At 43.7% G+C, this 22,532-nt stretch overlaps 1 protein-coding gene across 1 annotated transcript in view; it reads left to right on the top strand.

The window, feature by feature from the left end:
* Positions 1-22,312, top strand: part of chrnb1l (cholinergic receptor, nicotinic, beta 1 (muscle) like) — a gene marked incomplete at both ends in the record, with an annotated part of 66,060 nt that extends 43,748 nt beyond the window's left edge. Inside the window, 3 exons of the mRNA XM_079469390.1 lie at positions 21,743-21,820; positions 22,019-22,151; positions 22,204-22,312. Coding sequence (XP_079325516.1) covers positions 21,743-21,820; positions 22,019-22,151; positions 22,204-22,312 — 320 coding nt within the window. The remainder of the gene's footprint in view (positions 1-21,742; positions 21,821-22,018; positions 22,152-22,203) is intronic.
* Between the last annotated feature and the right edge of the window lie 220 nt (positions 22,313-22,532).

Below are 22,532 nucleotides of genomic sequence, written 5' to 3'. Positions count from 1 at the left end.
CATCATCTTCAGACATAGGAGAAAAGGCGGGTGATGGTGGCGTAGAAAATTGGCTGTTGATGGCGGTAGTTTTCTTTACGAAGAACGATGCAAAATCATCAGCCGTTAACTCCGATGAAGGTGTGGGAGCAGGCGGACAGAGGAGAGCAGAGAAGGTTTTTAAGAGTGTGCGAGAGTCAGGAGAGTTGCTGATCTTCGAGTGGTTATAATCAGTTTTTGCAGAGGTGACGTCAACGGAGAAAGTAGAGAGAGAGAGGTCAGTATGGTCTTTTGACTTGTGCCATTTTCTCTCAGCTGACCGGAGGCTGGTGCGATGCTCACGTGGTACATCCGATAACCAGGGGGCAGACAGGGATGCACGGGCTGGTCCAGATGTAAGAGGGCATATGTTGTCCAAGCAGGATGTAAGCGTGGAACACAGAGTGTCTGTGGCACTTTTGGTATTCAAAAGAGAGAGCTCCTCAGAGGGGGGGAGTGCAGACAAGACAGCAGAGGAAAAGCAGGAGGGAGGGACCGTAGGTAGCGCCGGAAAGTGACCAGCGGTAAGACATCTGCGTTGTCTGGAGCGGTGAGGTCGGGGGTGACAAAGAAGTGATCAGACGTGTGCAGCGGAGTGACCTGAGAGTGATGAGTGGAGCATTTCTCGAATCATCCTTGTCATTTGCAAAACAGTAAGTGCATTTCTGGTTTTGATTGTTTAATTGCAAGAGACGGCACATGATTCACGTTAACGCTTTTACTGTTTGTACAATAATTTATTGACAGACAGTGTCATTGTGATGCAGACAGGAAAAGACAGCACTGCATAGCACAAACAAATGTAGAAATCTGAACATAAGACAATCTCCTTAGGGAAAACTGTACATGCAGTGCAGTGGAATTACAGTGCAGTCTTCCTACACCTCCTGACGTTCCTGTCTTTTGGGCAACAGATTCTCATCCACATCACAACAAATATCTTCTCTTGCGATACAGCGTGAAAATCATCTTTCAGAGTGTCTAATCCAGCCTCTGCAGGCATCAGCTGTGATGTCATCACACGTTACATCCATGGCAGCCAGAAGGGTCATCTGTGTATGCGGCTGGCCATCATATACTTTTAATCTTCATGCTGAGAAAAATTCCTCAACGGGGTTGAGTAGGGTGAGAGGAAGTCCACCAACATCCTGTTGTGGGCCGCAAACCATTGCCTGATGATGTTGGAGCGATGGAAACTGACATTGTCCCAAACTAACACGTACTTTGGCAGGTCATCTCCAATCTGCCCCCTCTCTTGTTCAGGGATGAGATCCCTGCAGAGAGTGTCAAAAGACTGTTTAGGTGTGAAAAGGGGCCGTCTGCAACACAGTGAAGTTGTCTTGCAGTCCTATGTGGAAAGAATATAGCAATGCAAAACACTAAATTGAGTAAAATAAAATGCCACTGTTTACTTAAAGTATACTTACTGTATATTGTAAAACTAGTGCTTAAATGTCGTGGGGATTATACTATTCTACAGAGACCCATTATAATGCATTTTGATCAACATGACATAAGCAATTGATAATGTAGGAATCTGCACAGAATTTTGTCATAATAATTTGCATGGATGTACCAAAGCATTTGCAACTTGTTCAAAGAAATGAGAAAATGCTTGTTTGATGTGCACACGTGACACAAGGATGTAAGGATTGAACAAGAAGTTTTGAGAATTTCAAATTGGATCAGAGAAATGTACCAAATTGACTTAGAAAAAACTGTATTTAAAGTGGGGGGGGTACTTTTGGGGCAGTTTTGTTTCACCCAAGTGTCCCATTTCCACCCCTCTCAAACTAATGCATGGATGCATATAGCCAGAAACAATTCATTTGATGCATGCAAAGAAGCAACACTGTGTGTCTCAAGAAGCATTTATTCATGATTACGTAGACATGCTAAAATTTCAAGGCCACACACTACACATTACACATTACACATGACATTACACATTTCATAAAATTTACATTTAGTCATTTAGCAGACGTTTTTATCCAAAGCGACTTACAGACGAGGAAACATTGGAAGCAATTATAACAATATAGGCAACAAAATGCATAAGTTAATTAAATCCAGTCCATTAAAGCCTAGCACAGTATACAAAGCTAAGAATAGTGAGGTAAGTAAAAAAAAAAATTTTAAGAAGACAGAAAATAGTAAGAGGTTCAAATCAGTCATCTACATTTTGACGGAAGATATGCATTTTCACACTCTACACCGGCCTGTAGTGTTCTAGCAGTGTAAGGTTGAGAGTGAGTTTCTTCAGTAGCGGTGTGATGCAGGCCTCTTTGAAAGCAGTGGGAAATGTCCCAGTAGTGAGCAAAGAGTTGATGATGCGGGTCAGACCAGGCACAACTGCTGGAGAGATGGCATGGAGGAGATGGGTGGGGATGGGATCCAGTGGGCAGGTGGTAGGGTGGTTGGAACCAATGACCTTGGAAACATCATCTTCAGACATAGGAGAAAAGGCGGGTGATGGTGTCGTAGAAAATTGGCTGTTGATGGCGGTAGTTTTCTTTACGAACAACGATGCAAAATCATCAGCCGTTAACTCCGATGAAGGTGTGGGAGCAGGCGGACAGAGGAGAGCAGAGAAGGTTTTTAAGAGTGTGCGAGAGTCAGGAGAGTTGCTGATCTTCGAGTGGTTATAATCAGTTTTTGCAGAGGTGACGTCAACGGAGAAAGTAGAGAGAGAGAGGTCAGTATGGTCTTTTGACTTGTGCCATTTTCTCTCAGCTGACCGGAGGCTGGTGCGATGCTCACGTGGTACATCCGATAACCAGGGGGCAGACAGGGATGCACGGGCTGGTCCAGATGTAAGAGGGCATATGTTGTCCAAGCAGGATGTAAGCGTGGAACACAGAGTGTCTGTGGCACTGTTGGTATTCAAAAGAGAGAGCTCCTCAGAGGGGGGGAGTGCAGACAAGAGAGCAGAGGAAAAGCAGGAGGGAGGGACCGTAGGTAGCGCCAGAAAGTGACCAGTGGTAAGACATCTGCGTTGTCTGGAGCGGTGAGGTCGGGGGTGACAAAGAAGTGATCAGACGTGTGCAGCGGAGTGACCTGAGAGTGATGAGTGGAGCATTTCTCGAATCATCCTTGTCATTTGCAAAACAGTAAGTGCATTTCTGGTTTTGATTGTTTGATTGCAAGAGACGGCACATGATTCACGTTAACGCTTTTACTGTTTGTACAATAATTTATTGACAGACAGTGTCATTGTGATGCAGACAGGAAAAGACAGCACTGCATAGCACAAACAAATGTAGAAATCTGAACATAAGACAATCTCCTTAGGGAAAACTGTACATGCAGTGCAGTGGAATTACAGTGCAGTCTTCCTACACCTCCTGACGTTCCTGTCTTTTGGGCAACGGATTCTCATCCACATCACAACAAATATCTTCTCTTGCGATACAGCGTGAAAATCATCTTTCAGAGTGTCTAATCCAGCCTCTGCAGGCATCAGCTGTGATGTCATCACACGTTACATCCATGGCAGCCAGAAGGGTCATCTGTGTATGCGGCTGGCCATCATATACTTTTAATCTTCATGCTGAGAAAAATTCCTCAACGGGGTTGAGTAGGGTGAGAGGAACTCCACCAGCATCCTGTTGTGGGCCGCAAACCATTGCCTGATGATGTTGGAGCGATGGAAACTGACATTGTCCCAAACTAACACGTACTTTGGCAGGTCATCTCCAATCTGCCCCCTCTCTTGTTCAGGGATGAGATCCCTGTAGAGAGTGTCAAAAGACTGTTTAGGTGTGAAAAGGGGCCGTCTGCAACACAGTGAAGTTGTCTTGCAGTCCTATGTGGAAAGAATATAGCAATGCAAAACACTAAATTGAGTTAAATAAAATGCCACTGTTTACTTAAAGTATACTTACTGTATATTGTAAAACTAGTGCTTAAATGTCGTGGGGATTATACTATTCTACAGAGACCCATTATAATGCATTTTGATCAACATGACATAAGCAATTGATAATGTAGGAATCTGCACAGAATTTTGTCATAATCATTTGCATGGATGTACCAAAGCATTTGCAACTTGTTCAAAGAAATGAGAAAATGCTTGTTTGATGTGCACACGTTACACAAGGATGTAAGGATTGAACAAGAAGTTTTGAGAATTTCAAATCGGATCTGAGAAATGTACCAAATTGACTTAGAAAAAACTGTATTTAAAGTGGGGGGGGGTACTTTTGGGGCAGTTTTGTTTCACCCAAGTGTCCCATTTCCACCCCTCTCAAACTAATGCATGGATGCATATAGCCAGAAACAATTCATTTGATGCATGCAAAGAAGCAACACTGTGTGTCTCAAGAAGCATTTATTCATGATTACGTAGACATGCTAAAATTTCAACGCCACACACTACACATTACACATGACATTACACATTTCATAAAATTTACATTTAGTCATTTAGCAGACGTTTTTATCCAAAGCGACTTACAGACGAGGAAACATTGGAAGCAATTATAACAATATAGGCAACAAAATGCATAAGTTAATTAAATCCAGTCCATTAAAGCCTAGCACAGTATACAAAGCTAAGAATAGTGAGGTAAGTAAAAAAAAATTTTTTAAGAAGACAGAAAATAGTAAGAGGTTCAAATCAGTCATCTACATTTTGACGGAAGATATGCATTTTCACACACTACACCGGCCTGTAGTGTTCTAGCAGTGTAAGGTTGAGAGTGAGTTTCTTGAGTAGCGGTGTGATGCAGGCCTCTTTGAAAGCAGTGGGAAATGTCCCAGTAGTGAGCAAAGAGTTGATGATGCGGGTCAGACCAGGCACAACTGCTGGAGAGATGGCATGGAGGAGATGGGTGGGGATGGGATCCAGTGGGCAGGTGGTAGGGTGGTTGGAACCAATGACCTTGGAAACATCATCTTCAGACATAGGAGAAAAGGCGGGTGATGGTGGCGTAGAAAATTGGCTGTTAATGGCGGTAGTTTTCTTTACGAAGAACGATGCAAAATCATCAGCCGTTAACTCCGATGAAGGTGTGGGAGCAGGCGGACAGAGGAGAGCAGAGAAGGTTTTTAAGAGTGTGCGAGAGTCAGGAGAGTTGCTGATCTTCGAGTGGTTATAATCAGTTTTTGCAGAGGTGACGTCAACGGAGAAAGTAGAGAGAGAGAGGTCAGAATGGTCTTTTGACTTGTGCCATTTTCTCTCAGCTGACCGGAGGCTGGTGCGATGCTCACGTGGTACATCCGATAACCAGGGGGCAGACAGGGATGCACGGGCTGGTCCAGATGTAAGAGGGCATATGTTGTCCAAGCAGGATGTAAGCGTGGAACACAGAGTGTCTGTGGCACTTTTGGTATTCAAAAGAGAGAGCTCCTCAGAGGGGGGGAGTGCAGACAAGACAGCAGAGGAAAAGCAGGAGGGAGGGACCGTAGGTAGCGCGGGAAAGTGACCAGCGGTAAGACATCTGCGTTGTCTGGAGCGGTGAGGTCGGGGGTGACAAAGAAGTGATCAGACGTGTGCAGCGGAGTGACCTGAGAGTGATGAGTGGAGCATTTCTCGAATCATCCTTGTCATTTGCAAAACAGTAAGTGCATTTCTGGTTTTGATTGTTTAATTGCAAGAGATGGCAAATGATTCACGTTAACGCTTTTACTGTTTGTACAATAATTTATTGACAGACAGTGTCATTGTGATGCAGACAGGAAAAGACAGCACTGCATAGCACAAACAAATGTTGAAATCTGAACATAAGACAATCTCCTTAGGGAAAACTGTACATGCAGTGCAGTGGAATTACAGTGCAGTCTTCCTACACCTCCTGACGTTCCTGTCTTTTGGGCAACGGATTCTCATCCACATCACAACAAATATCTTCTCTTGCGATACAGCGTGAAAATCATCTTTCAGAGTGTCTAATCCAGCCTCTCCAGGCATCAGCTGTGATGTCATCACACGTTACATCCATGGCAGCCAGAAGGGTCATCTGTGTATGCGGCTGGCGATCATATACTTTTAATCTTCATGCTGAGAAAAATTCCTCAACGTGGTTGAGTAGAGTGAGAGGAACTCCACCAGCATCCTGTTGTGGGCCGCAAACCATTGCCTGATGATGTTGGAGCGATGGAAACTGACATTGTCCCAAACTAACACGTACTTTGGCAGGTCATCTCCAATCTGCCCCCTCTCTTGTTCAGGAATGATATCCCTGTAGAGAGTGTCAAAAGACTGTTTAGGTGTGAAAAGGGGCCGTCTGCAACACAGTGAAGTTGTCTTGCAGTCCTATGTGGAAAGAATATAGCAATGCAAAACACTAAATTGAGTAAAATAAAATGCCACTGTTTAATTAAAGTATACTTACTGTATATTGTAAAACTAGTGCTTAAATGTCGTGGGGATTATACTATTCTACAGAGACCCATTATAATGCGTTTTGATCAACATGACATAAGCACTTGATAATGTAGGAATCTGCACAGAATTTTGTCATAATCATTTGCATGGATGTACCAAAGCATTTGCAACTTGTTCAAAGAAATGAGAAAATGCTTGTTTGATGTGCACACGTGACACAAGGATGTAAGGATTGAACAAGAAGTTTTGAGAATTTCAAATCGGATCAGAGAAATGTACCAAATTGACTTAGAAAAAACTGTATTTAAAGTGGGGGGGGGGTACTTTTGGGGCAGTTTTGTTTCACCCAAGTGTCCCATTTCCACCCCTCTCAAACTAATGCATGGATGCATATAGCCAGAAACAATTCATTTGATGCATGCAAAGAAGCAACACTGTGTGTCTCAAGAAGCATTTATTCATGATTACGTAGACATGCTAAAATTTCAACGCCACACACTACACATTACACATGACATTACACATTTCATAAAATTTACATTTAGTCATTTAGCAGACGTTTTTATCCAAAGCGACTTACAGACGAGGAAACATTGGAAGCAATTATAACAATATAGGCAACAAAATGCATAAGTTAATTAAATCCAGTCCATTAAAGCCTAGCACAGTATACAAAGCTAAGAATAGTGAGGTAAGTAAAAAATAATTTTTTAAGAAGACAGAAAATAGTAAGAGGTTCAAATCAGTCATCTACATTTTGACGGAAGATATGCATTTTCACACACTACACCGGCCTGTAGTGTTCTAGCAGTGTAAGGTTGAGAGTGAGTTTCTTCAGTAGCGGTGTGATGCAGGCCTATTTGAAAGCAGTGGGAAATGTCCCAGTAGTGAGCAAAGAGTTGATGATGCGGGTCAGACCAGGCACAACTGCTGGAGAGATGGCATGGAGGAGATGGGTGGGGATGGGATCCAGTGGGCAGGTGGTAGGGTGGTTGGAACCAATGACCTTGGAAACATCATCTTCAGACATAGGAGAAAAGGCGGGTGATGGTGGCGTAGAAAATTGGCTGTTGATGGCGGTAGTTTTCTTTACGAAGAACGATGCAAAATCATCAGCCGTTAACTCCGATGAAGGTGTGGGAGCAGGCGGACAGAGGAGAGCAGAGAAGGTTTTTAAGAGTGTGCGAGAGTCAGGAGAGTTGCTGATCTTCGAGTGGTTATAATCAGTTTTTGCAGAGGTGACGTCAACGGAGAAAGTAGAGAGAGAGAGGTCAGTATGTTCTTTTGACTTGTGCCATTTTCTCTCAGCTGACCGGAGGCTGGTGCGATGCTCACGTGGTACATCCGATAACCAGGGGGCAGACAGGGATGCACGGGCTGGTCCAGATGTAAGAGGGCATATGTTGTCCAAGCAGGATGTAAGCGTGGAACACAGAGTGTCTGTGGCACTTTTGGTATTCAAAAGAGAGAGCTCCTCAGAGGGGGGGAGTGCAGACAAGACAGCAGAGGAAAAGCAGGAGGGAGGGACCGTAGGTAGCGCCGGAAAGTGACCAGCGGTAAGACATCTGCGTTGTCTGGAGCGGTGAGGTCGGGGGTGACAAAGAAGTGATCAGACGTGTGCAGCGGAGTGACCTGAGAGTGATGAGTGGAGCATTTCTCGAATCATCCTTGTCATTTGCAAAACAGTAAGTGCATTTCTGGTTTTGATTGTTTAATTGCAAGAGACGGCACATGATTCACGTTAACGCTTTTACTGTTTGTACAATAATTTATTGACAGACAGTGTCATTGTGATGCAGACAGGAAAAGACAGCACTGCATAGCACAAACAAATGTAGAAATCTGAACATAAGACAATCTCCTTAGGGAAAACTGTACATGCAGTGCAGTGGAATTACAGTGCAGTCTTCCTACACCTCCTGACGTTCCTGTCTTTTGGGCAACGGATTCTCATCCACATCACAACAAATATCTTCTCTTGCGATACAGCGTGAAAATCATCTTTCAGAGTGTCTAATCCAGCCTCTGCAGGCATCAGCTGTGATGTCATCACACGTTACATCCATGGCAGCCAGAAGGGTCATCTGTGTATGCGGCTGGCGATCATATACTTTTAATCTTCATGCTGAGAAAAATTCCTCAACGTGGTTGAGTAGAGTGAGAGGAACTCCACCAGCATCCTGTTGTGGGCCGCAAACCATTGCCTGATGATGTTGGAGCGATGGAAACTGACATTGTCCCAAACTAACACGTACTTTGGCAGGTCATCTCCAATCTGCCCCCTCTCTTGTTCAGGGATGAGATCCCTGTAGAGAGTGTCAAAAGACTGTTTAGGTGTGAAAAGGGGCCGTCTGCAACACAGTGAAGTTGTCTTGCAGTCCTATGTGGAAAGAATATAGCATTGCAAAACACTAAATTGAGTAAAATAAAATGCCACTGTTTACTTAAAGTATACTTACTGTATATTGTAAAACTAGTGCTTAAATGTCGTGGGGATTATACTATTCTACAGAGACCCATTATAATGCATTTCGATCAACATGACATAAGCAATTGACAATGTAGGAATCTGCACAGAATTTTGTCATAATCATTTGCATGGATGTACCAAAGCATTTGCAACTTGTTCAAAGAAATGAGAAAATGCTTGTTTGATGTGCACACGTGACACAAGGATGTAAGGATTGAACAAGAAGTTCAAATCGGATCAGAGAAATGTACCAAATTGACTTAGAAAAAACTGTATTTAAAGTGGGGGGGGGTACTTTTGGGGCAGTTTTGTTTCACCCAAGTGTCCCATTTCCACCCCTCTCAAACTAATGCATGGATGCATATAGCCAGAAACAATTCATTTGATGCATGCAAAGAAGCAACACTGTGTGTCTCAAGAAGCATTTATTCATGATTACGTAGACATGCTAAAATTTCAAGGCCACACACTGCACATTACACATGACATTACACATTTCATAAAATTTACATTTAGTCATTTAGCAGACGTTTTTATCCAAAGCGACTTACAGACGAGGAAACATTGGAAGCAATTATAACAATATAGGCAACAAAATGCATAAGTTAATTAAATCCAGTCCATTAAAGCCTAACACAGTATACAAAGCTAAGAATAGTGAGGTAAGTAAAAAAAATTTTTTAAGAAGACAGAAAATAGTAAGAGGTTCAAATCAGTCATCTACATTTTGACGGAAGATATGCATTTTCACACACTACACCGGCCTGTAGTGTTCTAGCAGTGTAAGGTTGAGAGTGAGTTTCTTCAGTAGCGGTGTGATGCAGGCCTCTTTGAAAGCAGTGGGAAATGTCCCAGTAGTGAGCAAAGAGTTGATGATGCGGGTCAGACCAGGCACAACTGCTGGAGAGATGGCATGGAGGAGATGGGTGGGGATGGGATCCAGTGGGCAGGTGGTAGGGTGGTTGGAACCAATGACCTTGGAAACATCATCTTCAGACATAGGAGAAAAGGCGGGTGATGGTGGCGTAGAAAATTGGCTGTTGATGGCGGTAGTTTTCTTTACGAAGAACGATGCAAAATCATCAGCCGTTAACTCCGATGAAGGTGTGGGAGCAGGCGGACAGAGGAGAGCAGAGAAGGTTTTTAAGAGTGTGCGAGAGTCAGGAGAGTTGCTGATCTTCGAGTGGTTATAATCAGTTTTTGCAGAGGTGACGTCAACGGAGAAAGTAGAGAGAGAGAGGTCAGTATGGTCTTTTGACTTGTGCCATTTTCTCTCAGCTGACCGGAGGCTGGTGCGATGCTCACGTGGTACATCCGATAACCAGGGGGCAGACAGGGATGCACGGGCTGGTCCAGATGTAAGAGGGCATATGTTGTCCAAGCAGGATGTAAGTGTGGTGAGGAAGGCGGGACGAGAGCCGTGACGCGGGGCCGGTGGCGTGAGTGATAAGTGCAATCAGCTGTGCGCGCACCGGTCCCGCATCTTATCACGGAGGAGATTGGGAGCTTAAATGGATGTTCGGCAGGCCTGTTGACGAGAGAGGACCGGGCCCGGACATATGTTTAGTGTGTGTATGTTTTATGGCCGGCAGTCTACCGTGAGGTGGCTGCCGGTTTGTTCAGTGTTTATTGTTTATTTAATTAAAGTTTTATTGTTTGAATGTTCGCCGGTTCCCGCCTCCTTCCTTCCCTTCTTACGAACTTTATTACAGTAAGCGTGGAACACAGAGTGTCTGTGGCACTGTTGGTATTCAAAAGTGAAAGCTCCTCAGAGGGGGGAGTGCAGACAAGACAGCAGAGGAAAAGCAGGAGGGAGGGACCGTAGGTAGCGCCGGAAAGTGACCAGCGGTAAGACATCTGCGTTGTCTGGAGCGGTGAGGTCGGGGGTGACAAAGAAGTGATCAGACGTGTGCAGCGGAGTGACCTGAGAGTGATGAGTGGAGCATTTCTCGAATCATCCTTGTCATTTGCAAAACAGTATGTGCATTTCTGGTTTTGATTGTTTGATTGCAAGAGACGGCACATGATTCACGTTAACGCTTTTACTGTTTGTACAATAATTTATTGACAGACAGTGTCATTGTGATGCAGACAGGAAAAGACAGCACTGCATAGCACAAACAAATGTAGAAATCTGAACATAAGACAATCTCCTTAGGGAAAACTGTACATGCAGTGCAGTGGAATTACAGTGCAGTCTTCCTACACCTCCTGACGTTCCTGTCTTTTGGGCAACGGATTCTCATCCACATCACAACAAATATCTTCTCTTGCGATACAGCGTGAAAATCATCTTTCAGAGTGTCTAATCCAGCCTCTGCAGGCATCAGCTGTGATGTCATCACACGTTACATCCATGGCAGCCAGAAGGGTCATCTGTGTATGCGGCTGGCGATCATATACTTTTAATCTTCATGCTGAGAAAAATTCCTCAACGTGGTTGAGTAGAGTGAGAGGAACTCCACCAGCATCCTGTTGTGGGCCGCAAACCATTGCCTGATGATGTTGGAGCGATGGAAACTGACATTGTCCCAAACTAACACGTACTTTGGCAGGTCATCTCCAATCTGCCCCCTCTCTTGTTCAGGAAAGAGATCCCTGTAGAGAGTGTCAAAAGACTGTTTAGGTGTGAAAAGGGGCCGTCTGCAACACAGTGAAGTTGTCTTGCAGTCCTATGTGGAAAGAATATAGCAATGCAAAACACTAAATTGAGTAAAATAAAATGCCACTGTTTACTTAAAGTATACTTACTGTATATTGTAAAACTAGTGCTTAAATGTCGTGGGGATTATACTATTCTACAGAGACCCATTATAATGCATTTCGATCAACATGACATAAGCAATTGACAATGTAGGAATCTGCACAGAATTTTGTCATAATCATTTGCATGGATGTACCAAAGCATTTGCAACTTGTTCAAAGAAATGAGAAAATGCTTGTTTGATGTGCACACGTGACACAAGGATGTAAGGATTGAACAAGAAGTTTTGAGAATTTCAAATCGGATCAGAGAAATGTACCAAATTGACTTAGAAAAAACTGTATTTAAAGTGGGAGGGGGTACTTTTGGGGCAGTTTTGTTTCACCCAAGTGTCCCATTTCCACCCCTCTCAAACTAATGCATGGATGCATATAGCCAGAAACAATTCATTTGATGCATGCAAAGAAGCAACACTGTGTGTCTCAAGAAGCATTTATTCATGATTACGTAGACATGCTAAAATTTCAAGGCCACACACTACACATTACACATGACATTACACATTTCATAAAATTTACATTTAGTCATTTAGCAGACGTTTTTATCCAAAGCGACTTACAGACGAGGAAACATTGGAAGCAATTATAACAATATAGGCAACAAAATGCATAAGTTAATTAAATCCAGTCCATTAAAGCCTAACACAGTATACAAAGCTAAGAATAGTGAGGTAAGTAAAAAAAATTTTTTAAGAAGACAGAAAATAGTAAGAGGTTCAAATCAGTCATCTACATTTTGACGGAAGATATGCATTTTCACACATTACACCGGCCTGTAGTGTTCTAGCAGTGTAAGGTTGAGAGTGAGTTTCTTCAGTAGCGGTGTGATGCAGGCCTCTTTGAAAGCAGTGGGAAATGTCCCAGTAGTGAGCAAAGAGTTGATGATGCGGGTCAGACCAGGCACAACTGCTGGAGAGATGGCATGGAGGAGATGGGTGGGGATGGGATCCAGTGGGCAGGTGGTAGGGTGGTTGGAACCAATGACCTTGGAAACATCATCTTCAGACATAGGAGAAAAGGCGGGTGATGGTGGCGTAGAAAATTGGCTGTTGATGGCGGTAGTTTTCTTTACGAAGAACGATGCAAAATCATCAGCCGTTAACTCCGATGAAGGTGTGGGAGCAGGCGGACAGAGGAGAGCAGAGAAGGTTTTTAAGAGTGTGCGAGAGTCAGGAGAGTTGCTGATCTTCGAGTGGTTATAATCAGTTTTTGCAGAGGTGACGTCAACGGAGAAAGTAGAGAGAGAGAGGTCAGTATGGTCTTTTGACTTGTGCCATTTTCTCTCAGCTGACCGGAGGCTGGTGCGATGCTCACGTGGTACATCCGATAACCAGGGGGCAGACAGGGATGCACGGGCTGGTCCAGATGTAAGAGGGCATATGTTGTCCAAGCAGGATGTAAGCGTGGAACACAGAGTGTCTGTGGCACTGTTGGTATTCAAAAGAGAGAGCTCCTCAGAGGGGGGGAGTGCAGACAAGACAGCAGAGGAAAAGCAGGAGGGAGGGACCGTAGGTAGCGCCGGAAAGTGACCAGCGGTAAGACATCTGCGTTGTCTGGAGCGGTGAGGTCGGGGGTGACAAAGAAGTGATCAGACGTGTGCAGCGGAGTGACCTGAGAGTGATGAGTGGAGCATTTCTCGAATCATCCTTGTCATTTGCAAAACAGTAAGTGCATTTCTGGTTTTGATTGTTTGATTGCAAGAGACGGCACATGATTCACGTTAACGCTTTTACTGTTTGTACAATAATTTATTGACAGACAGTGTCATTGTGATGCAGACAGGAAAAGACAGCACTGCATAGCACAAACAGATGTAGAAATCTGAACATAAGACAATCTCCTTAGGGAAAACTGTACATGCAGTGCAGTGGAATTACAGTGCAGTCTTCCTACACCTCCTGACGTTCCTGTCTTTTGGGCAACGGATTCTCATCCACATCACAACAAATATCTTCTCTTGCGATACAGCGTGAAAATCATCTTTCAGAGTGTCTAATCCAGCCTCTGCAGGCATCAGCTGTGATGTCATCACACGTTACATCCATGGCAGCCAGAAGGGTCATCTGTGTATGCGGCTGGCGATCATATACTTTTAATCTTAATGCTGAGAAAAATTCCTCAACGTGGTTGAGTAGGGTGAGAGGAACTCCACCAGCATCCTGTTGTGGGCCGCAAACCATTGCCTGATGATGTTGGAGCGATGGAAACTGACATTGTCCCAAACTAACACGTACTTTGGCAGGTCATCTCCAATCTGCCCCCTCTCTTGTTCAGGGATGAGATCCCTGTAGAGAGTGTCAAAAGACTGTTTAGGTGTGAAAAGGGGCCGTCTGCAACACAGTGAAGTTGTCTTGCAGTCCTATGTGGAAAGAATATAGCAATGCAAAACACTAAATTGAGTAAAATAAAATGCCACTGTTTACTTAAAGTATACTTACTGTATATTGTAAAACTAGTGCTTAAATGTCGTGGGGATTATACTATTCTACAGAGACCCATTATAATGCATTTCGATCAACATGACATAAGCAATTGACAATGTAGGAATCTGCACAGAATTTTGTCATAATCATTTGCATGGATGTACCAAAGCATTTGCAACTTGTTCAAAGAAATGAGAAAATGCTTGTTTGATGTGCACACGTGACACAAGGATGTAAGGATTGAACAAGAAGTTTTGAGAATTTCAAATCGGATCAGAGAAATGTACCAAATTGACTTAGAAAAAACTGTATTTAAAGTGGGGGGGGGTACTTTTGGGGCAGTTTTGTTTCACCCAAGTGTCCCATTTCCACCCCTCTCAAACTAATGCATGGATGCATATAGCCAGAAACAATTCATTTGATGCATGCAAAGAAGCAACACTGTGTGTCTCAAGAAGCATTTATTCATGATTACGTAGACATGCTAAAATTTCAAGGCCACACACTACACATTACACATGACATTACACATTTCATAAAATTTACATTTAGTCATTTAGCAGACGTTTTTATCCAAAGCGACTTACAGACGAGGAAACATTGGAAGCAATTATAACAATATAGGCAACAAAATGCATAAGTTAATTAAATCCAGTCCATTAAAGCCTAACACAGTATACAAAGCTAAGAATAGTGAGGTAAGTAAAAAATTTTTTTTAAGAAGACAGAAAATAGTAAGAGGTTCAAATCAGTCATCTACATTTTGACGGAAGATATGCATTTTCACACACTACACCGGCCTGTAGTGTTCTAGCAGTGTAAGGTTGAGAGTGAGTTTCTTCAGTAGCGGTGTGATGCAGGCCTCTTTGAAAGCAGTGGGAAATGTCCCAGTAGTGAGCAAAGAGTTGATGATGCGGGTCAGACCAGGCACAACTGCTGGAGAGATGGCATGGAGGAGATGGGTGGGGATGGGATCCAGTGGGCAGGTGGTAGGGTGGTTGGAACCAATGACCTTGGAAACATCATCTTCAGACATAGGAGAAAAGGCGGGTGATGGTGGCGTAGAAAATTGGCTGTTGATGGCGGTAGTTTTCTTTACGAAGAACGATGCAAAATCATCAGCCGTTAACTCCGATGAAGGTGTGGGAGCAGGCGGACAGAGGAGAGCAGAGAAGGTTTTTAAGAGTGTGCGAGAGTCAGGAGAGTTGCTGATCTTCGAGTGGTTATAATCAGTTTTTGCAGAGGTGACGTCAACGGAGAAAGTAGAGAGAGAGAGGTCAGTATGGTCTTTTGACTTGTGCCATTTTCTCTCAGCTGACCGGAGGCTGGTGCGATGCTCACGTGGTACATCCGATAACCAGGGGGCAGACAGGGATGCACGGGCTGGTCCAGATGTAAGAGGGCATATGTTGTCCAAGCAGGATGTAAGTGTGGTGAGGAAGGCGGGACGAGAGCCGTGACGCGGGGCCGGTGGCGTGAGTGATAAGTGCAATCAGCTGTGCGCGCACCGGTCCCGCATCTTATCACGGAGGAGATTGGGAGCTTAAATGGATGTTCGGCAGGCCTGTTGACGAGAGAGGACCGGGCCCGGACATATGTTTAGTGTGTGTATGTTTTATGGCCGGCAGTCTACCGTGAGGTGGCTGCCGGTTTGTTCAGTGTTTATTGTTTATTTAATTAAAGTTTTATTGTTTGAATGTTCGCCGGTTCCCGCCTCCTTCCTTCCCTTCTTACGAACTTTATTACAGTAAGCGTGGAACACAGAGTGTCTGTGGCACTGTTGGTATTCAAAAGTGAAAGCTCCTCAGAGGGGGGAGTGCAGACAAGACAGCAGAGGAAAAGCAGGAGGGAGGGACCGTAGGTAGCGCCGGAAAGTGACCAGCGGTAAGACATCTGCGTTGTCTGGAGCGGTGAGGTCGGGGGTGACAAAGAAGTGATCAGACGTGTGCAGCGGAGTGACCTGAGAGTGATGAGTGGAGCATTTCTCGAATCATCCTTGTCATTTGCAAAACAGTATGTGCATTTCTGGTTTTGATTGTTTGATTGCAAGAGACGGCACATGATTCACGTTAACGCTTTTACTGTTTGTACAATAATTTATTGACAGACAGTGTCATTGTGATGCAGACAGGAAAAGACAGCACTGCATAGCACAAACAAATGTAGAAATCTGAACATAAGACAATCTCCTTAGGGAAAACTGTACATGCAGTGCAGTGGAATTACAGTGCAGTCTTCCTACACCTCCTGACGTTCCTGTCTTTTGGGCAACGGATTCTCATCCACATCACAACAAATATCTTCTCTTGCGATACAGCGTGAAAATCATCTTTCAGAGTGTCTAATCCAGCCTCTGCAGGCATCAGCTGTGATGTCATCACACGTTACATCCATGGCAGCCAGAAGGGTCATCTGTGTATGCGGCTGGCGATCATATACTTTTAATCTTCATGCTGAGAAAAATTCCTCAACGTGGTTGAGTAGAGTGAGAGGAACTCCACCAGCATCCTGTTGTGGGCCGCAAACCATTGCCTGATGATGTTGGAGCGATGGAAACTGACATTGTCCCAAACTAACACGTACTTTGGCAGGTCATCTCCAATCTGCCCCCTCTCTTGTTCAGGAAAGAGATCCCTGTAGAGAGTGTCAAAAGACTGTTTAGGTGTGAAAAGGGGCCGTCTGCAACACAGTGAAGTTGTCTTGCAGTCCTATGTGGAAAGAATATAGCAATGCAAAACACTAAATTGAGTAAAATAAAATGCCACTGTTTACTTAAAGTATACTTACTGTATATTGTAAAACTAGTGCTTAAATGTCGTGGGGATTATACTATTCTACAGAGACCCATTATAATGCATTTCGATCAACATGACATAAGCAATTGACAATGTAGGAATCTGCACAGAATTTTGTCATAATCATTTGCATGGATGTACCAAAGCATTTGCAACTTGTTCAAAGAAATGAGAAAATGCTTGTTTGATGTGCACACGTGACACAAGGATGTAAGGATTGAACAAGAAGTTTTGAGAATTTCAAATCGGATCAGAGAAATGTACCAAATTGACTTAGAAAAAAATGTATTTAAAGTGGGAGGGGGTACTTTTGGGGCAGTTTTGTTTCACCCAAGTGTCCCATTTCCACCCCTCTCAAACTAATGCATGGATGCATATAGCCAGAAACAATTCATTTGATGCATGCAAAGAAGCAACACTGTGTGTCTCAAGAAGCATTTATTCATGATTACGTAGACATGCTAAAATTTCAAGGCCACACACTACACATTACACATGACATTACACATTTCATAAAATTTACATTTAGTCATTTAGCAGACGTTTTTATCCAAAGCGACTTACAGACGAGGAAACATTGGAAGCAATTATAACAATATAGGCAACAAAATGCATAAGTTAATTAAATCCAGTCCATTAAAGCCTAACACAGTATACAAAGCTAAGAATAGTGAGGTAAGTAAAAAAAATTTTTTAAGAAGACAGAAAATAGTAAGAGGTTCAAATCAGTCATCTACATTTTGACGGAAGATATGCATTTTCACACACTACACCGGCCTGTAGTGTTCTAGCAGTGTAAGGTTGAGAGTGAGTTTCTTCAGTAGCGGTGTGATGCAGGCCTCTTTGAAAGCAGTGGGAAATGTCCCAGTAGTGAGCAAAGAGTTGATGATGCGGGTCAGACCAGGCACAACTGCTGGAGAGATGGCATGGAGGAGATGGGTGGGGATGGGATCCAGTGGGCAGGTGGTAGGGTGGTTGGAACCAATGACCTTGGAAACATCATCTTCAGACATAGGAGAAAAGGCGGGTGATGGTGGCGTAGAAAATTGGCTGTTGATGGCGGTAGTTTTCTTTACGAAGAACGATGCAAAATCATCAGCCGTTAACTCCGATGAAGGTGTGGGAGCAGGCGGACAGAGGAGAGCAGAGAAGGTTTTTAAGAGTGTGCGAGAGTCAGGAGAGTTGCTGATCTTCGAGTGGTTATAATCAGTTTTTGCAGAGGTGACGTCAACGGAGAAAGTAGAGAGAGAGAGGTCAGTATGGTCTTTTGACTTGTGCCATTTTCTCTCAGCTGACCGGAGGCTGGTGCGATGCTCACGTGGTACATCCGATAACCAGGGGGCAGACAGGGATGCACGGGCTGGTCCAGATGTAAGAGGGCATATGTTGTCCAAGCAGGATGTAAGCGTGGAACACAGAGTGTCTGTGGCACTGTTGGTATTCAAAAGAGAGAGCTCCTCAGAGGGGGGGAGTGCAGACAAGACAGCAGAGGAAAAGCAGGAGGGAGGGACCGTAGGTAGCGCCGGAAAGTGACCAGCGGTAAGACATCTGCGTTGTCTGGAGCGGTGAGGTCGGGGGTGACAAAGAAGTGATCAGACGTGTGCAGCGGAGTGACCTGAGAGTGATGAGTGGAGCATTTCTCGAATCATCCTTGTCATTTGCAAAACAGTAAGTGCATTTCTGGTTTTGATTGTTTGATTGCAAGAGACGGCACATGATTCACGTTAACGCTTTTACTGTTTGTACAATAATTTATTGACAGACAGTGTCATTGTGATGCAGACAGGAAAAGACAGCACTGCATAGCACAAACAGATGTAGAAATCTGAACATAAGACAATCTCCTTAGGGAAAACTGTACATGCAGTGCAGTGGAATTACAGTGCAGTCTTCCTACACCTCCTGACGTTCCTGTCTTTTGGGCAACGGATTCTCATCCACATCACAACAAATATCTTCTCTTGCGATACAGCGTGAAAATCATCTTTCAGAGTGTCTAATCCAGCCTCTGCAGGCATCAGCTGTGATGTCATCACACGTTACATCCATGGCAGCCAGAAGGGTCATCTGTGTATGCGGCTGGCGATCATATACTTTTAATCTTAATGCTGAGAAAAATTCCTCAACGTGGTTGAGTAGGGTGAGAGGAACTCCACCAGCATCCTGTTGTGGGCCGCAAACCATTGCCTGATGATGTTGGAGCGATGGAAACTGACATTGTCCCAAACTAACACGTACTTTGGCAGGTCATCTCCAATCTGCCCCCTCTCTTGTTCAGGGATGAGATCCCTGTAGAGAGTGTCAAAAGACTGTTTAGGTGTGAAAAGGGGCCGTCTGCAACACAGTGAAGTTGTCTTGCAGTCCTATGTGGAAAGAATATAGCAATGCAAAACACTAAATTGAGTAAAATAAAATGCCACCGTTTACTTAAAGTATACTTACTGTATATTGTAAAACTAGTGCTTAAATGTCGTGGGGATTATACTATTCTACAGAGACCCATTATATTGCATTTTGATCAACATGACATAAGCAATTGATAATGTAGGAATCTGCACAGAATTTTGTCATATTCATTTGCATGGATGTACCAAAGCATTTGCAACTTGTTCAAAGAAATGAGAAAATGCTTGTTTGATGTGCACACTTGACACAAGGCTGTAAGGATTGAACAAGAAGTTTTGAGAATTTCAAATCGGATCAGAGAAATGTACCAAATTTACTTAGAAAAAACTGTATTTAAAGTGGGGGGGGTACTTTTGGGGCAGTTTTAATTCACCCAAGTGTCCCATTTCCATGGATGCATATAGCCAGAAACAATTCATTTGATGCATGCAAAGAAGCAACACTGTGTGTCTCAAGAAGCATTTATTCATGATTACGTAGACATGCTAAAATTTCAAGGCCACACACTACACATTACACATAACATTACACATTGCATAAAATTTACATTTAGTCATTTAGCAGACGTTTTTATCCAAAGCGACTTACAGACGAGGAAACATTGGAAGCAATTATAACAATATAGGCAACAAAATGCATAAGTTAATTAAATCCAGTCCATTAAAGCCTAGCACAGTATACAAAGCTAAGAATAGTGAGGTAAGTAAAAAAATACTTTTTTAACCTGTTATCAATCGGCTGTGCCGTCGGCGGTACACTGCGTGTTTTTGTTGATAACATCGGGAAATACAACATCTTAGAAAAACAAAACCTAAACATATCACATATCTTTAAAAAGCTGAGACTCTTGTGATTCGAACGATGTAAACCATTTAATATACAATCAACACAGCCAATGCAATCAGAGTCTTTGTCAGACAACCAACAACCAAATAAGCAGCAACAAAACTGAAGAAACTCTCCTATAAAGCCTCCCGGCAGTCCACTGATCCATAACATTCCAACAAAAAGCGTATAGGTATACTCTGAAGGGTCCAGTAAATCTAACACATATATGTCAATAAACATCCAAGGAACATGGTAGTATAATTTCCAAGAAGCCGACCGAGCTATCAAATCTCCGACGCATTTTGTGATGTAGCGTCTCTTCACTTGTAAACATTGCAGATTTTTTTATGTCAAAAGGGCCACTGAACTCTGCCCTTTTGATTGACACCTCATTTGAGCGAATAGGTGCATCTAAGAGGTGACAACAGGCAGCAATAGCCAAGGAGCGCCCAGGATGAAGGTTGGGACCGTCCTGTACTTGATTGACAATAGATCGATCCTGTCGCGTCAGAGTTTGCTAATGATGGGCATATCTAATAGCCAATAGAATTCCGAAAAGATTAACATGCAGCTTCGCGGGAAACATTCAACCGTAAGTAGACAGGTCCGTGCGCAAACACGTGTGCGGCTGTGCGTAAATTCAAACAGGGATTTGTGACCGTGCGCAAAAGCTGATAGGAAAGAGTTTGAGCGTGTAAAGAGTTTTACATTTGTCAAAAATGGCTAAAAGAGTGAGTAAAACACACTTCTCACTTGAAGTTGTTGAACAATGTACCAGGCGTGAGAGTGATTTGTCGGAGGAAGACATTTCTGAAGAAGAGAGCGATGTTTCCTCCATTGACTCAGTAGCGGAGGAGATATTTTTGGATGGGGAAGACGTCACTCTCGACAAGTAAGTGTTTTCTTATATTATAAAACATATTTTACTGTTGGTACTGAGGTTTGTGTTTTGATGTGTACATTATATGCATGTAAAATAGTAGATTATTGAACTTTATTATTCACTTATATTTATATCACAGACAATCATCTGACATTGAATCAGATGAAGACTGGATGCCAGACAGCAAAAAGCTAAGAGCACATGATGACAGCACCTCATCAGGAGAGGAGTCTCATCCCACAACTTGTTCTGCCAGCAGAGGCAGAGGAAGAGGCAGAGGGAGAGGCAGAGGGAGAGGCAGAGGGAGAGGCAGAGGGAGAGGCAGAGGAAGAGGCAGAGGAAGAGGCAGAGGGAGAGGAAGAGGAAGAGGAAGAGGCAGAGGGAGAGGAAGAGGGAGAGGAAGAGGGAGAGGGACTGTACGAGGGAGAAGTGGCAGCAGAAGCAGTGAAGCTGATATGTCAACCCGCACATCTGAAGAGAGATGGAATGATGTTGACATTCCAGACGTGACACCACCACAGCCCACCTTCAGACCCACCAATTCACCCGGACCTAAGGTTATATGTACAGCTACCTACACGGTTTTACAGCTTTTTCAACTTTTCTTTACAAACTCCATGTTACTGACAATAATTCAAAACACCAATGACTACGGCTCAACTCACTACTCAAAGCCCTCCAACCCGTGGATTGGAGTGACATTACAGGATATGTTTGCTTTCATTGCCATGACAATTTATATGGGTCTTGTAAAACTCCCTGCGATAACAGATTTCTGGCGAGGAGGTAATCTATACAGCTTGCCATTCCCTAAAAATCTTCTCTCAGGAAAGAAGTTTCTCAGGATCTGCCACTCCCTTCACCTCAGTAGCTTGGTGGATGATGCTGCCAACGAGCAAAGAAGAGGTACGGCAGAATTTGATCGACTGTGCAAAATAAAGCCACTGTATGTTCAAATAAGGGACGCCTGCAAAGCAAACTATCACCCTGGCCAGGAAATCTCAATAGATGAGCGGATGGTTGCCTCTAAAGCACGTATTGGGCTAAAACAATACATGAAAAATAAGCCTGTTCGCTGGGGGTATAAACTTTTTGTTTTGGCAGACTCCAGCAATGGCTACACATGGGACTTTTTTGTGTATGAGGGAAAGCTGCAGGGAAACAGTGGCAAGGGGCTCAGTTATGAGTCTGTCATGAAGCTTGTTGACACACAGTTGCTTGGCACTGGATACAAGCTGTATGTAGACAACTTCTACACAAGTCCCTCCCTTTTCTGTGACCTCCTTCAGAAGAGGATCTGGGCATGTGGAACCATACGGACAAATCGAATTGGCTTTCCAAAATCCAAAACAAATAGTCTGGACTCTAAATCTCCCCGTGGCACCATCCGATGGATAAGAAAGGACCCCCTCCTCTTTGTCCAGTGGCGAGACACAAGGGACATGTTCATGTGTTCAACACTCCACACAGCCCATGCAGGAGAGACTGTTCAGCGGAGAGTCAGAGATGCAGATGGGCACTGGGTGTTGAAGGACATCTGTGTTCCACCAACAGTGAAGGACTACAACCGGTATGTATTTTATGATCACCAAAATATTATGCTATTTGAAATGAATAA

The sequence above is a fragment of the Barbatula barbatula genome (assembly GCF_947034865.1).
Source record: "Barbatula barbatula genome assembly, chromosome: 1".
Taxonomy (NCBI): domain Eukaryota; kingdom Metazoa; phylum Chordata; class Actinopteri; order Cypriniformes; family Nemacheilidae; genus Barbatula; species Barbatula barbatula.
The sequence above is the reverse complement of the archived record's forward strand: the minus strand, read 5'-3'. Positions and strand labels throughout refer to the sequence as shown.